The sequence below is a fragment of the Somniosus microcephalus genome, chromosome 18, assembly GCF_052327205.1.
Source record: "Somniosus microcephalus isolate GS21.2 chromosome 18, FLI_Smic_1.0, whole genome shotgun sequence".
NCBI classification, from domain to species: Eukaryota; Metazoa; Chordata; class Chondrichthyes; order Squaliformes; family Somniosidae; genus Somniosus; species Somniosus microcephalus.
This window is the reverse complement of record NC_141004.1, coordinates 12,635,976-12,653,449: the sequence shown is the minus strand read 5'-3', so window position 1 is coordinate 12,653,449 and position 17,474 is coordinate 12,635,976. Positions and strand designations below refer to the sequence as shown.

At 45.2% G+C, this 17,474-nt stretch overlaps 1 protein-coding gene across 1 annotated transcript in view; it reads right to left on the bottom strand.

Annotated features, from left to right (window-relative positions):
- Positions 1-17,474, bottom strand: part of cttnbp2nlb (CTTNBP2 N-terminal like b) — a 102,946-nt gene that overhangs the window by 65,014 nt on the left and 20,458 nt on the right. Inside the window, exon 2 of the mRNA XM_086011048.1 lies at positions 16,012-16,117. Within this exon, the coding sequence (XP_085867174.1) occupies positions 16,012-16,110 (99 nt within the window). The 5' untranslated portion in view covers positions 16,111-16,117. The remainder of the gene's footprint in view (positions 1-16,011; positions 16,118-17,474) is intronic.

The following is a 17,474-nucleotide window of genomic DNA, read 5'->3' as shown; positions in this document are numbered from 1 at the left end:
TGAAAGTTGGCAAGTCACCTGGTCCGATGGAATGCATACTAGGTTGCTGAAAGAAGCAAAGGTTGAAATAGCAGAGGCATTGGTCACAATCTTTCAATGCTCATTGGATACAGGAGTAGTGCCGGAGGACTGGAGGGTCGCTCATGTTATACCACTATTCAAGAAAAGGTGATAGGGATAAACCAGGAAACTAAAGACCAGTCAGCCCAGCATCAGTGGTGGGAAAGTTACTGGAAATCATCATCAGGGACAAAATAAACTTTCATTTGGAAAGGCACAGTTCATCAAGGAGAGCAAGCATAAAGGCAAATCATGTTTGACTAACTTGATTGAATTTTTGAGGTAATAGAGAAGGTTGATCAAGGTAGTACAGATGTATATATGGACTTTTGGTAGGCATTCAACAAAGTGCCACACAGGAGGCTTGTTAAGAAGATGGAAGCCCATGGAATTAAGGGAAAAGTGGTGGTATGTATAAGGAATTGGCTCAGTGACAGGAAGCTAAGGGTAGTGGTGGATGGATGTTTTTCAGACTGGGTGGTGGTTTGCAGTGGTGTTCCCCAAGGGTCAGTTTTGGGTCCATTACTCTTGGCAATTTTTAGAAAACAACCTAGACTCAAGTGTAGGGAGTAGCATTATAAAGTTTGCAGATGATACAAAACTTGGCAACATTGTAGATAGTTAATATGGGAGGCAAAGATGAGGATAGATGTAGATTTTAGGATGAGATAGACAGGATGGTGAAATGGGCAGAAGCATGGCAGATGGAGTTCAATGTGGAATGTGTGAAGTGATGCGCTTTGAGAGGACTAATATGGAAAGACAGAATACTGTAAATGGCATGATTTTGAAAAGTGTAGATGAGCAGAGAGACCTTGGTGTCCATATACACAAATCCTTAAAGGTGGCCGGGCAAGTTGATAAGGTGATTAAAAAAAGCATATGGGTTACTTGGGATTATAAATAGAGGCATAGAATATAAAAGCAAAGAGATCCTGCTCGAACTTTATATATCACTGGTTAGGCCTCAGCTGGCGTACTGTGGACAATTCTGGGCACCGCACTTCAGGCAAGATGTAATGGCCTTAGAAAGGGTACAGAGGAGGGTTATCTCAGGATGTTACCAGGAGGGACTTCAGTTATGAGGAGAGGTTGGAAAAGTTAGGTTTGTTCTACTTGTAACAGAGAAGGTTAGGAGGTGACGTAAAGAGGTTTTCAAGATGATGAGAAGTTTTGATAGAGTAGATAGAGAAAAACTATATCCTCTGGCGAGTAGGCCATAGATTTAAAATCATTGAGGGGAGATGAGGAGAAATTTTTTCCCACTCAGAGTTGTGAGGATCTGGAATACTCGACCTGTAAAAGGTGGTGGAAGCCTATTCCATAAATAATTTTAAAGGGGAGTTTGAGGATGAGGAACTTAGAGTTACGAACAAAAGGGGGCGTGCGAGACCAATCACAACTGCTCTTTCACAGAACCAGCACAGGCACGACGGGCCGAATGGTCACCGCCTGTGGTCTAAGTTTCTATGATTCTATGAAAATAATTTGGTACGTTAAAAAAGGTCATTGTAGGATCTCGCCAGTGAGATAACTTTTTAAATCTCTATTAAGATAGATCTTAATACTAGTCAACTTCTCAACCTATATTTTGCTCCTTTTAGATTTAACTTGGAGATGGACAGTTGCCCTGCTCAAATTGCTATGAAACAGGCCAGTTCACTTCATCTCTAATTATAATATCCTCGCTTTTTATTTCCCATTTTATCATGCCCCAACCAAGTGGTCAGGCAAATGACCAGATTTCAAGTCCTTGCTAGCAACACTCAGACACCAGCATTGGGGAAGTGTGCAAGCACAGCTCAGCATGACTCAACCAATTTCCCTCACTGTAGGGAAGTGCTGGGTTCTGCTGTACTCCTACCTCACAATTTAGATCACAGTTGTTGCAACTCAAGCAGTACACTGCCATTTCAGGGAGATAGTACAATCTACTCCTTTTAATTCAAAGTTACTTAATTTAAATTAGCTGATAAAAAAAAGTAAAAAGGTTTATTTTTAAACTGAGCACTGAATTCCCATGCTGCTCAGTTATATCGCTTTGTTCAAAATACTGGATAATTTGATTTTCTTGGTGCAAAAATAAATGATCAGGAGTGAAATGTATTGCTGTGAAGAGTGCACTTTTGATGAAATCAGAATGTGCGCATAGTGCTATTTGAAATCTACATACTGAGAGCACTACGCAGATGGAAATGGGGCACAAGCCCATTATCGCTTTGCTTCCTTTTTACCTTTCTTTGAAGTCTGCCCATATTATGCACTGAAAGGTAAGCAGGCAGCCAAAACTGCTCCCAGGCTTCCTGGAATGATACTCAATATGGCCATTAGTGTGTGCATCTCTCCTATGGAAAGAACTGTCCTCTTGTCTGGAATGTAGTCAACACCAGGAATTCACTATGCAGCAATCTTCAACCCAAACCCTAACAGCGTACTGTGTCACCTTTAGTGTTTTCACCCCACAGAGTGTAGAGGTCGTCAGGAAACCAACACTGGCAAACTGGAGACCCAGGCCCCTCTCACACACCTTCTAGGAGCTAATTGCAAACATAGCGGGGGAGAAATTCGGTGGGCTGCGCCACCAGTTAGCGCCTAAAGAGGGCACTCAGTGGCTTTAGTGCCACTGGCCACGCCTCCCGCGATATTTAGCTGGGGCGCTAATGGCGGCGTTAGCCTGTTGCGCTGCGCCGCCACTGATGACGTCAACGGGGTGCGTAGCACCCCGCTACCGCCCCAATCGCAATATTTGACAGCGACCGCCTCTGTAGCGCCGCTCGCTAATCGCGCCCGGTTCACAGGGCCTACCTGTGGCGGCAGTGGCGCAAATTAAGGTGGAGGTGCGGGGCGGCCGTTTTTTCGGCGGCCACCTGCCAGCACCTCCGTCCCCGGCCTCCTGTTCTCCCCCCGCGGCATTGCTGGCTGTTTCCGGAGAGCCCGGCACTTCTCCTCGGTGCCGGGCTCTTTTGCCGGCACTCGCGATCGCTCATCGCGCTGGTGCAGGCCCCTCCCCCTTAAGAATAGGAGGAAGGCCTGCAGTACCGCAGCGCGCTGTGCCGCGGCGCCACGTTGCGCTGCGATATTCAGTTTCAGCGCCCTAAGAGGGACGCGGAGCGTCTCAAGCCTCGCCCTGTGTCCCTCTTGGGGCTCTCAAGCTGAATTTCCGGCGATTGCTGCTGCTTCGATCGCAGCGCAAAATCTGGCGCCCAGGCGAGCTTGGCGCCCCGTTTGCGGCTCCACCCAATTTCTCCCCCAGCATTAATGCCAATTTGCGAACAGTGCAGCCACTTGCCCTATGGCTCTCTACCGCAGAGTGGATAGTGCAGGAGGGGAAGCGAAGAAATCGAAGACTGTACGAATTCTTATTTTCTTGTTGCTGAAATATTAATGAGCAATGCCAATTACAGGTTAAAACTTAAGGTTATATTTTTTCTACACTTGCATGTTAATTAGTCGACATCCAGAAAAGAAGCATGTGTATGATTCATTAAACTTAGTTTTAGCAAGAAACCTTCTCTTTTGAAGCAGAAAATTGGACGCTGCATAAAGGTTAACTACTCATGCCGCATAAACTCTGTATAGTGCCGAGGATAAATGAATTTAAAATAATAACTTGGTACTTTTCTCAAATGCCAGCAAGTCTGTAAGCATCCGCCTTTAAAGAAATACGAGATATTTTATCACTAAATCAACTGTTGCAAGAGGACGCATTAACATAGAGTTGCATTATTTGCAAGCGGAGGACATGAGCAACGAGAAGCATTTACACATCACCTTTAACGTACAAAAACATTCATAGGCGCTTCACAGAAGAGTACTTAGAAATACATGGATCCAAGCTAAAGGAGGGGTAACCAAAAGCTTGGTCAAAGAAGTGGGTTTTATGGAGGCCTTAAGAGGAGAGGGAGGTGGAGGGGTGCAGGAGCTTAGGCAAGGAATTCCAGAGCGTGGGGCTTCGGCACAGCTGCCCATGGTGGTGTGAGAAGGGGTAATGCACAATAGACCAGAACATAAGAAATAGGAGCAGGAGTAGGCCAATCGGCCCCTCGAGCCTGTGCCACCATTTAATAAGATCATGGCTGATCTGATCCTAACCTCAAATCTACTATCACTCTACATCCCTCCCGAGCCCATGTGATCTCCTGGGAGAGGCGAAAAACCAGATAAAAAACCCAATGGCCAATTTGGGAGAAAAAAATCTGGGAAATTCCTCTCCGACCCATCTAGGCGATCGAAACTCGTCCAGGAGATCACTCTGTCCCTATATTTTCTACAGTACTTACCTTCTGTAAAAGGTGATTTCCACCCCAGCCAGGAACAGGAATAGAACCATCTCCTGAAATCTAACACATAATTAGAACACAAGAAGTAGGAGCAGAACCAGGCTACACGGCCCCTGGGCCCACTCCGTTACCCACAGGGCCATGACCGTTCCGAACATAGACTCATGTCCAATTTCCTGCCCGCTCCCCGTAACCCCTAATTCCCTTTACTTCTAAGAAACTGTCTATTTCTGTTTTAAATTTATTTAATGATGTAGCTTCCACAGCTTTCTGGGGCAGCAAATTCCACAGACCTACTACCCTCTGAGTGAAGAAGTTTCTCCTCATCTCAGTTTTGAAAGAGCAGCCCCTTATTCGAAGATTATGCCCCCTCGGAGGAACGGAGAGCTGTAGGGCTGGAAGAGGTTATAGAGAAGGGGATGGGTGAGGCCATGAAGGAAATTAAACACGAGGAGGAGCATTTTAAAATGGGAGTTGTTGGGGGACCAGCAGCCAATGTAGATCAGCCAGGACAGGGGTGATGGGTAACCAGGACAGTGAAGAAAAGGATTCGGGCAGCAGAGTTTTACAGGAGTTGAAGTTTATGGAGGGTGGGGGAAGAGGCCAGCGGAGAAAGCATCTAGAATAGTTGAGTCTAGAGGTGACAAGGGCATGGAAGAGGGTTTAAATCAACCAATGGAGTGGGGCCTATTCCTCAGAGTGGTAGAGTTGAAAGGGAAGGCACATCTTCTCCTAATTCATATGGGAGCAAATACAGGACACAAAAAGGAGAAACAAAAATTCAGATGGCCACAAGAGATAGAGTGGTGACCATCTGGTTTTGTTTCTTGCACAGGGAACCTCTCCCAGGGCCTAATCTATATATGCTGGTGGTATTATTTAACATGTGCTCCAGGGACTCCTCTGTGTTTACATGTCAGGAAAGGTCAGGGAATTTTGTATATGGATTTCTCACCTCATTATCTTTGAAAGGGGGATTACCTCTATTTTGGAGAGCGAGAGAACTTGAAGAGCTTCATGCTCTTTCTATAAAGGAATCAATCTTTCATCACATTTTGGTAAACAAAGGGGAAGGCAGACCTCAATCAAACCAGAAGAGTATACTTTGCAATGTTACAGTTGCAATAGTAATGCAGTTTATTAAAAAGGCTTTATATCTTAGCCTAAGACAGGTATTAATCTGGCACATGGAGAAAATTGGTTTGTAACAATTACAGACCAATTGAGTTTAAAGGACTTTGGTAAGCATTACGAGCTGGTCTCATTTGCAGTTTACATCTGAACAAGCTGAACTATTTGGGGTTTTGTCCCCAGTGGTTCAGGCACTGCCCTCTTCCATAACAGCTCACATTTAAAGAGAATTACAGTAACCTGCAGCAGGAATCTCACTTTGATCCAACTCTACAAAAAATGGCGAGTTAATCATCACTTTTAGTCAAACATATGTAGTCATGAACTTTGTGAACCTACTTTTGCTCTCAACAGAAACTACCATGAACCTAAAAGCATGCATCATAGAATATGACTGCACAGCAAGATGAATCACTGCTAATTTAAAGGTCAAAGACCTGTGCCGAGCTTACAGACCAGAACTTTGGCAGTGTGCAGTGAAAAGCACTGCTTTGCTAACATAACGGAAACTAAACATGCCATTTGTACACAAAGAAAAAAAATAAGATGCAAAATTGCATAGAAATATTTTACTTCTGTGGTGTGTTCAATATCAACAGTGGTTCATTTGCTCAAAACGAGTACGTTCAGCAAAGAAATCCCAGCGTAAACAGAAATGTGACTAAACTGACCGATTAAGGATGCATTTTGATGTCTGTGTGTGCTTTTTACACTTTGAACCTACACACAGGAACTTTCTGCGCCATCCTTTGCCTAAAATCTATGCCACTGCAGATGTACAATATAAAGTTAAGGAAAGAGTAGTTTTCATTAAAGACAATTAACTTTGGTTAGCTATTTGTCTGCAGCCCACTCCCAGTTTTAAAATCATCAGCATGGAGATGATATAGTCAAGATGAATATCTAAAATACCTATACAACCACAGTGCAGATCACAGAAAATTCAGCAAAGGAGGAGTCATTGTGGCCCACTGTGCCTCGCGTTGCACTAGGTCCACACAGGAGCTTTCTATTCAAATTCCATTTCCTTGGTCCTTTTCTCCCTCCCCCCTCCCGCCCCCCCAAAAACGTGCTTATTTAATGCCCTCTTAAAGGTCGTGATTGGCTCGACTTCAATATCCACTTGTAAAGCATTTCATATTCTATTAACCCTTTACCTAAATTCTTCTAAACTCCTCCCTACTCGACTTCTAGTACTGCAATCTACTCCTCTTAATTTGAACAATAGCAAAATACTGCGGATGCTGGAAATCTGAAATGACAACAGAAAATGCTGGAAACACTCAGCAGGCCAGGCAGCATCCGTAGAATCACTGGATATTTTGTACAAAAATTAATAGAATGGTTACAGCACAGAAGGAGGCCATTCGGCCCGTCGAGCACTTCAGCTAGTCCCACTCCCCCACCCTTTCCCCGTAGCCCTGAAATTTTTTTTCCTTCAGGTACTTATCCAGTTCCCTTTGAAAGCCACGACTAAATCTGCCTCCACCACCCTCTCAGGCAGTGCATTCCAGATCCTAACCACTCGCTGCGTAAAAATGTTTTCCCTCATGTCGCCTTTGGTTCTTCTGCCAATCACCTTAAATCTGTGTCCTCTGGTTCACGACCTTTCCACCAATGGGAACAGTTTCTCTCTCTCTATCGGCTCTGTCTAGACCCCTCATGATTTTGAATACCTCCCTCAAATCTCCTCTCAGCCTTCTCTGCTCTAAGGAGAACAACCCCAGCTTCTCCAGTCTATCCCTGGAACCATTCTTGTAAATCTTTTCTGCAACCTCGAAGGCCTTCACATCCTTCCTAAAGTGCAGTGCCCAGGATTGGACACAATGGGCCCGATTTTGTGGCTTGTGTGGGAAATGGTCGGGTTTCCCCGAATGTGGGGTTTCTGACACACAAAGAAGTGTCAGCCAGCTCCACGCAATTTTCCCTCAAGTGGCCAATTAATTCCCAGCATGTGGGAAACCTTGCTAATTGTCCATTTCTAGTCAGAAAGCCCCACAGTATGATGTCATCATTCGTGGTGCTTTCAAGGTCCATAGTAAGCACTGCATCCTCTGAAGGCTTCCAAACGAACCATACAGGATGGCAGAGGAGCCTGCAGCAGCTGTGGCCAGTGCCAGACCCCGAGCTGCCTCCAAATTCGACGAGGCTTCACTGCAGGCATTATTGGATGGGGTTAGGGCCAACAGGGAGGTCCTCTTCCCTAGGTCAGGGAGGAAGAGGCCTCCCACTGAGACCAATGCTACATGGATGCAGGTGTCAGCAGATGCCAACTCGTTGGGAGTCACCAGAAGAACCTTGGCATTACATCTCTAACTCCTTCCTTTACTCCCCCACAGTACCATCCAGAGCCCCCGTCCTCACTGTGGAGGAGGAAGAGGCTGTGCAGCCAGACTCCTCAGAGGAAGCTCCAACCTCGGAGGGCGCAGCGTCAGCAGAAGTAAGCGCACCCAGCACCAGCGCAGACACTCACACCTCGGGGGGGCCTTCGGGACATAGAGTAGTGTGGTCACCTGGTGTTTCACAGCTCACAAGTGAGCCTCAGCAGATTCTGGAGACAGGGACAGCAGTGGAGAATCCTCGTCAGAGGGCGCAGGGCTCTGCCAGCTCAGCTCAGCTGCGCTGCATGTTGACCCTCTGCCTCTGGGTCCATCCGCAAGAGAAGAGGTGATGGATCTCCATGCACAGATGCAGGAGTGTCTGGCAGGTTTTGTCTCCAGGGTCGCTGCGAGTGTGGAGCGAATGGAGGAGTCCATAGCGACCATGAGCAGAGCCATTGTGGAGTCATTGGCACATGAACACATCACCATGGAAAGGTTGGCAACCTCCATGGAGGAGATAACTCGCCAGGGTATGGAAAACATGGTGAGTGCTCATAAGAGAATGACATCTCTTGAGGAGCGTTCGCCATCTATTGAACAGAGAAACCAGACTTCATGGAAGTCCTTCTGAGTAGGACTGCCAGTGCAGAAACGGGTCCCCATGGCCCCCTAAAGCGCAGCAAGGTGCTCTCAAGCCACTTCCAAGCGCTGGCCCCTTCTGGCCTGTGCAGCTTCAGGTGAGTGAACAGCAGCCTGGTGCTCATCCTGCTGTTCCTGGTTTTGCTGCTGCCGCCTCTGCTGCTGGAGACCCTCTAATGGCAAGAAGGGAAGGAAAGGAAAAAAAAGGCGTCCCATGCTTCTCGTAGATGCCTCCGCTGAGGAAGCGCTGAGTGAGGGTGGCGAGAGGGGCTTCCCAGGAGATCACATTGGAGAAGTGTGAGAGGCTCCAACCTTCCACAGCTGTGCCTAAGCCTTGAAGTAGCCCCAAGCCTGCAGGAACAAGGTCCTTCAACATACAAATGCTGTCCCTTTAAATCGCAGCTTTTCCAAATGACCTGCAGCTGACAGCAAGCAAGCCGGCAAGCTTCACGCCAGGTTTCATCAGCGGGGTTCCCCGCAGGCATGTTTGATGTGGGGAAAGCCCCAAAATCGCAACGGCCCCTGAAAATCGACTTAAACAAGGTAATAATTGCTCATTAGTGTTCCGACGGCCAGTCCCGCCAGCGGCGGGCGGGACTGAAGCGGGTCACGGAGAAACGGCGGTCCGAAAGTTGGACGGGGCGTGGAATCAGGCGTGTGGGGTCGCGGCCCCTTTTTTCGGCCCCCGGCCGCCTGAAAAGCCGCCCGACAGCTGGCAGAAAATCAGGGCCGATACTCCAGTCGAGGCCGAACCAGTGTTTTATAAAGGTTCATCATAACTTCCTTGCTTTTGTACTCTATGCCTCTATTTATGAAGCACAGGATCCCGTATGCTTTTTTTAAATCGCTTTCTCAACCTGCCCTGCCACCTTCAATGATTTGTGCACATATACCCCCCCATGTCTCTGTTCCTGCACCCCCTTTAGAATTGTACCCTTTAGTTTATATTGCTTCTCCTCATTCTTCCTATCAAAATGTATCACTTTGCACTTTTCTGCGTTAAATTTAATCGGCCACGAGTCCGCCCATTCCACCAGCCTGTCTATGTCTTCCTGAAGTCTATCACTCTCCTCCTCACTGTTCACTATACTTCCAAGTTTTGTATCATCTACAAATTTTGAAATTGTGCCCTGTACACCAAAGTCCAAGTCATTAATATATATCAAGAATAGCAGTGGTCAGAGTACCAACCCCTGGGAAACACCACTGTATACCTGCCTCCAGTCCGAAAAACAACCGTTCACCACTACTCTCTGCTTCCTGTCACTTAGCCAATTTTGTAACCATGCTGCCACTGTCCCTTTTATTCCATGGGCTTCAACTTTGTTGGCAAGCCTATTACAGGAAACTTTGGTTTATCCGGAGGTTGTATGTCCGGAAACCTCGATCTACTGGCAGAAATCAGGAGCCGTTTTGTTAGGTTTTTTTTTCAACAGTCAGGCTCTGGAAAGTCTCTCTGAAGCTGTTGCTAAGCTACAGAGACGCTTCCAAGGTGCGGGGGCCGACTGTTTAGAAGCTGTTGCTAAGCAACAGGTGTTTGTTGTCAGATACGGAGATGAAAACCTCCGTATGCTTCAACATTAGTGCTGGTATGTCCGGCAGTTTTGATAGATCGGCAACAGCTTGGTCCCGTCGGTGCCGGATATAACAAAGTTTCCTGTATGTGGCACTTTATCTAGGGCCTTTTGGAAGTCCATATACACCACATCAACCGCATTGCCCACATCAACCTTCTCTGATACCTCATTAAAAAAGAATTCTAAATTACATAGGATATATGGCACAGAAACAGGCCATCCGGCCCAACCAGCCCATGCCGGTGTTTATGCTCCACTCGAGCCTCCTCCCGTCTTTCCTCATCTAAATCTATCAGCGTAACCCTCTATTCTCTTCTCCCTCATATGTTTGTCTAGCCTCCCCTTAAATGCATCTATACTTTTTGCTTCAACCACTCCCTGTGGTAGCGAGTTCCACATTCTCACCACTCTCTGGGTAAAGAAGTTCCTTCTGAATTCCCTATTGGATTTCTTGGTGACTATCTTATATTGATGGCCTCTAGTTATTCTCTTCCCCACAAGTGGAAACATTCTTTCTGTATCCACTCTATCAAAACCTTTCATAATTTTAAAGACCTCTATTAGGTCACCCCTCAGCCTTCTTTTTTTCCCCCAACAGAAGAGACCCAGCTTGTTCATCCTTTCCTGATATGTATACCCTCGCATTTCTGGTATCATCCTTGTAAATCTTCTCTGCACCCTCTCCAGTGCCTCTATATCCTTTATATAATATGGCGACCAGAACTGTACGCAGTACTCCAAGTGTGGTCTAACCAAGGTTCGATACAGGTTGAGCATAACTTCCCTACTTTTCAATTCTATACCTCTAGAAATAAACCCTAGTGCTTGGTTTGCTTTTTTTTTTTAAATAAAAAGCCTAGCCAACCTGTGTCGCAACTTTGTGATTTGTACTTCAATATCCCTTTGTTCCTCTACCCCACCTAGACTCGCACCCTCCAGTAAGTGACCTCCCTATTCTTCCTACCAAAATGTAATACCTCACTTTTATCTGTGTTGAACTTCATTTGCCAATTATATGCCCATTTTGCAAGTTTATGAATGTCCTCCTGTAATTTGTTGCAGTCCTCCCCAGTATTGACTAGCCCCCACAATTTGGTGTCATGCGCAAATTTAGAAATTGTGTCTTTGATTCCAAAGTCTAAATCGTTAATATAAATTGTGAACAGCAGTGGTCCCAGCACTGATCCTTGTGGAACACCACTACCCACCTTATGCCACTGTGAATAGCTACCCTTTACCCCTACTCTCTGCTTTCTGTCCTGAAGCCAGCTAGCTATCCATTCTGCTACTTGTCCCCTGACTCCGCATTCTCTGACCTTGTTCATCAGTCTATTATGTGGTACCTTATCGAAGGCCTTTTGAAAATCTAGATAAATTACATCTACTGCATTACCCTTGTCTACTCTCTCTGTTACCTCTTCAAAAATTCAATGAGCTTGGTCAAGCAAGACTTGCCCTTTTGAAATCCATGCTGACTATTCATTTTTGGTTTCTAGATGTTCTTCTATTTTCTCCTTTAATAGGGAATCCATTATTTTTCCTACCACTGATGTTAAGCTGACTGGTCTATAATTTCCTGGACATGTTCTATCCCCCTTCTTAAATATAGGTATTGCGTTAGCTATCCGCCAGTCCTCTGGCACTACACCTTTTTCTAACGAATTATTAAATGTGTAGTAATGCCTCGGCTATCTCTTCCCTAGATTCTTTTAAAATGAGTGGATGCAATTCATCCAGACCAGGGGATTTATCCTCTGAGTTTGATTAGTTTATTTAATATATCCCCTTTTTTTTTAATAAACGCACTTCTCATTATTCAGCTCATCATTCAATGTCATTTTCACATGTTCTATCTCCCTAGTAAATACTGAAGCAAAATAATTATTTAATATTTCTGCCATTACTCTATTGTTACTTGTGGTATTATCCTGTCTATCCCTTAATGGCCCTATTCCCGCACGCGCCCTGGCTGCGATCTTCGATAGCGCCCCGACTTACCGCCAGACGCTATATCCGATGGAGTCAGGGGGGGCCTACCTGCGGCCGGGGCAGCGCTATTTAAAGGCGAGGTGCCGGGCAGCCATTTCTGTTGCTGGCCGCCTGCCAGCACCTGCCCCCGCTCCAGTCCTGCCCCCACCACCCCCCCGCGGAGTGCCGGCTGCGCTCCATGAACCCGGCACTTCGAGTGCTGGGCTCTTTTGCCGGCACTCCGATCCCCGGTGGCCCAGCTAGGCCCCGAGTCGCGTTGCACAAGGCCCCTCCCCTTTAAGGGGAGGAAGGCCTGCAGTACCGCGCCGCCGCGGTGTGTAGCCCCGCAATATTCCCTCGCAGCGCCCCAAGAGGTGGGGCGCTTCCAGTAGCCTCCCGCTTCCCTCTTGGGGCGCTACCACTCAATTTCGGCCGCGGGGGCGCTAATTTTTCTGGGACGAAGTTTGCACCCCAAAGGGGGCACGACTCAATTTCTCCCCCTTTGTATTCTCCCTGATCATGCACTCCCCTGCTGTCTATGTACTTAATGTATGCCTCTTTCCTTACCCTCATTTGTTCCCTTATGGCTTTATTCATCCATGGAGTCTCATTGGTGTTTAGTTTGTTCTTTCCTTTTAGCACAATATATTGTTCCTGCACGCTGTTGAACACAGTTTTAAATGTTTCCCATTGCTGTTCTACATCGTTGTTTGCCAATATTGTTTCCCATTTTATTTTCCCAAGTTCTATTCCCAGCCCCTCAAAATCAGCTTTTCTCCAATCTATTACCCTGGTTTTTGTCATACTTATATCCTTCTCAATTATTATCGTAACTATTGCCTAGATGTTTCCCTACTTTTACTTCTCTTATCCTCTGGTTCATTCCCCATTACTAGATCCAATAGTGAATCATCCCTTGTTGGGCGTTTTACATATTGGGTTAGAAAGGAGTCCTGTACACATTGTAGGAACGCCATTCCCTTATCCCCTTTACCTACCTCTGCTGTCCAATTAATAGCGGTTGTTGAAATCCCCCATGATTATTCTATGGTTTTTTACTAATTTCCCTAATTTGTCTGCATATTTCTTCCTCCACCTCCCTTCCACTATTAGGTGGTCTGTAGACTACACCCATTAGTGTGATTGATCCTTTATTATCTTTAATCTCTATCCATATGGATTCTATTTTTGTCTTGCTGATAGCTGCGTCACTTTTTCTACTGCCATTATGTTATCCCTAATAAATACAGCTACTCCACCTCTCCTTCCCCCCCCCCCTCTATCTTTTCTAATATATTTTAGGGCAGCACGGTGGCATAGTGGTTAGCACTGTTGCCTCACAGCACCAGGGACCCGGGTTTGAATCCGGCCTCGGGTGACTGTGCAAACTCCACACAGACATTCTCCCCGTGTTTGCGTGGGTTTTCTCTGGGTGCTCCGGTTTCCTCCCACAGTCCAAAGATGTGCGGGTTAGGTTGATTGGCTATGATAAATTGACCCTTAGTGTTAAGGGGATTAAATACGTGGGGTTACGGGGATAGGGTGGGATATGTGTCGGTGCAGGCTCGATGGGCCGAAATGGCCTCTATCTGCACTGTGTGATTTCTGTGATTCTGTAAATATGTTAACCTGCAATGTTTAATTCCCAGTCCTGATTTTTCATGTCCCCGTGTTACTGAATCACCAACCACATTTAATTATTTACCCTCGTAAACCCCTTAAATTGAGCACTTCTGTTAGCTCCTCCCTTAACCTTTGTTGTACCAAATGAATGAATGTTTTATTATAAACTCTATTTGCTCATCTTTGCTGTCACACTAATTTATCTGTTTAATCTTTTCCATGGTTCCAGTATTTTTTGTAAATCTAAAAAGGGTACTCAAAATTGTACAAAGTAATCCAACTAACCAGTGTCTTCTACAGGTTCATCATCACCTCTTTTTGCATTCAGTGTCAATATACACGTGACCTTTCTATCTGCAATACTGCCTGTAAATGTTCCTTAGTTCTCTGCTACTCACCTCAGAGAATTTGTTTGGTATATATTCCCATACTCCATTCTTTGCCTGTAAAATATATTACTTCACATTTATCTCTATTAAAATACTTTTATCCATTCATCGAATCTGCATTCTTCCTCAGTTTACCACAGCCTTTAATTTATCTTCTTCAGAAAATTTGGCATTATTCCTTCTATCCTCGTGAACAAATTGTTACACGGGGTTCCAACAGAGATCTGTGGAACGTGCCACTAGCTACGTCTTGCCAATCCATCTAAGAATCTTCCATTTACTCCTATTCACTATCCTTCGGTCATCCCTTGAGGCACTATATAAATGCAAGTTGTTGTTGATAGAAGTTACAGTATCAACCTGTAGCCCCGCTTGGCCATGATGTGGATTCAAATGTCTAAAGCAGGACTCGGTGAAATCATGTTCACATGCATTAACAATATTTTGCTCTTGGCTGTTAAATTTTAAACTCTGCTGGTTGCAATGCCTACTTTAATACAACGGACAAGTTTATAAATTGTCCAGAAGGTCCCCAAGGACTTTCTAAACCTGGTTTGACACTGCACAGGAGCTATAACCCAAGTTGTCAAGCCTCAGTGATGAGACTGCTTCCTCCAGTGGGATCTTACACCACTCCCCCTCTGGAGTCAAGTTGCAGCAATGGACAAATGGCAGTATAACTACGCTCGAAATGTTTTGACAATTTCTACAGTCCAACTAGTTAGGCTCTAAACTGGGCAATGCGTCATCAATACAGATCCACGTCAAGTTATATGAATTGTACAGTAAATTAGCCAATTAAAATATACTTTGGACCACAGGTCCAAATATTTGCTACATGAGTAACCACCTTCAAAAGCAGAGTGATGGGGATTTAAAAGGCAATTCAGTGGTGCTTTGTTACTGAATCCCTGACCCAAAGCTAACAGATAGTTTGACTCATAACTTCGAACACAAAGAAATTGGTACAGTTAACAGTCTCTACTAGACGGAGACCAGCAATTGATTCGGACAGGTGAATACATTTCAATACACGTTTGCTGCACCCTGCGGAAATGTGCAGGAAGCTTCTCACATTGGCTTTTTAAAACTGTCTTCAACAAAATCCTGAATGCATATAGAATACAGTCAATGCGTTTCTCTTCCTTGAACAGAGCAGCGTCTTTTCCCAGGTTCTAGTCCTGCCTTCCAGTGGTTTTCAGCTTTAGTTTTGAAGAGACTATACAGTGCAGAAGATAAATCATGGAACACACGTGAACAAAAAACAATGTTTTATTAGGCCATATGGCCTACCAGACCTCCTCGTCACTTTGAGCCCCTACATAACCACAATCCCTCATGTTATCGTGAACAATGTCTGTAACTACATTTGCATCTAATTAAGTGAACAGTCAAAACCGTGATCAAGCCTCAATATAAGACAACTACAATAGTGTATAAGAAAAAAAAACCTGTAAAAACCTTACACAAAAGCAGGCATCAAATTAGCAGTCTTCCAGTTCAGCAGAATTTAACAAAAATAGTCAGGATAGGAGTGCAATTCATCAGAAGAACCAATGTATATGAAATCAAAATGCCTTCTCCACACAGATAACATTCTTAAATTGAAAAATTACATATAACCTATATACACTACAATTAGTGTGTATTTTGTTTCTATTACGATGTTAGATGTCCTGTTACCAGCAGACCCATGACTTGCTGCCAGCTGCTGGTCTTGCAGCGGTGGTTCTGCAACCGTAACGCCAAGGTTTAGCCGGACGATTCTCCCAAGAACAGATCACCTGTGATTAGCCCAGAGACACCCAACAATATAGCAGTAGAACAACAGAAAACGCTGGAGAAAGGGATGACAGTCCACATACATTTCTCACATTTAGGATTCAATGGTAATTAGGATGATTATGTTTGCCTTCCAACAAGCTGAAACATCTCTTAACTTTATGGTTTAAGCGAGATGTAAAACAAAATCTGTGACACCTACCTATGTGGGAGAAGTAAAAGTAAAATCTGTGACACTTACTTGCAATGCTTCAATCACCACATCTCTTGCTTCAAGTTCTCCCTCGAGCACACCGAAGAACATCAGCAATTCCGGCTTGCTGAGATTTTCCAGATTCATGTTGGCTCTGAAAAACAAAAATTCACCAGCTGATTATGGCTTAGTGTTTCCCCCTCCCCTTTAATTCAGAAGGTTGTAAGCTCAAGTCTGACTCCAGAGACTTGAGCACAAAAATCTAGGCAGACACTCCAGTGCAGTGCTGAGGGAGTGCTGCACTCTCAGGTGGACGTTAAAGTTCCCATGGCACTATTTTGAAGAAGAGCATGGAGTTCTCCCCGGTGTCCTGGCCAATATTTATCCCTCAATCAACATCACAAACAGATTATCTGGTCATTATCGCATTTCTCTTCGTGGGAGCTTGCCGTGTGCAAATTGGCTGCTGCATTTCCTACATTACAAAAAAGACTACACTTCAAACAAAAGAGTACTCAGTTGGTTGTAAAGTGCTTTGGACATCCAGTGGTCATAAAAGACACTATATAAATCCAAGTCTTTTTTTTCCCCCTGATGTATGGTTTAACATACTGTAGTATGCAGAATATCCCAGGTAGGATGACTCAATGAAGGTGGCTCCAATCGTTTGATGGATCTTTCACCAAGACAGTTTTCGTTCACCCTCAGAACACGGTCTCAAACTATATCCACCTCAAGGGTTTGTTTAACACTCTCCATTGTAGTCTCCCCATTTGCACCACACATAGAAACTACAAGCCATCCAGAATGCCATGACTTTTGTTCTCATCCCACTTCCCCACCTGTCACATCGTCACCAAGCAGCACTGGCTCCCTGTGCCTTGGAGAATCTACACCAAGACTTCACCTTCAAATTGTGCCATGGCCTCAACATTCCCTACTTCTGTAATCCCCTCCAGCAATTATGTCCCCGTGCACATCCTCTGCTCCGATGATACTGGCCTGATTTTCATTCCCTGCTCAACCATGATGGCCGCTCCTCTAGCCACCATGCTACTTCCATCTGCATTCCATTCGTCACAATATTTCCTACTTATAAAAGCTTGCTGAAGACCCTGCACTTCGACCACGCATCAAAGCAATGCCCGGGTGATTAAATTGGAGCTGTCTCTCCATCGTTTATTTTTCCCTTTCCTTTTTCCACAATATTTGAGGTTAATATTTTTTTTAAAAAGAGAACCAGTCTGGAAGCTACACATTCATTAAAGCTAGCATATTTACTCCTAGAATCAAAGTGACTACAGTCATTTCCATGAGCACAAGTTTCCATGAGCCCTGTTCCTGGGACTAGGGACAGGGTCACTGGCAAGGCTTGGAAGCTAAGCAGAGCCAGGCCTGGTTAGTACCTGGAGGGGTGGCCATCAGGGAAGACCAGGTGCAGGTGGTCACGGAAGGAGCCCCGGGAGGGGCGGCTGGTGAGCAGGCCCGGGCGTTGGGCTGAAGATTGTCGG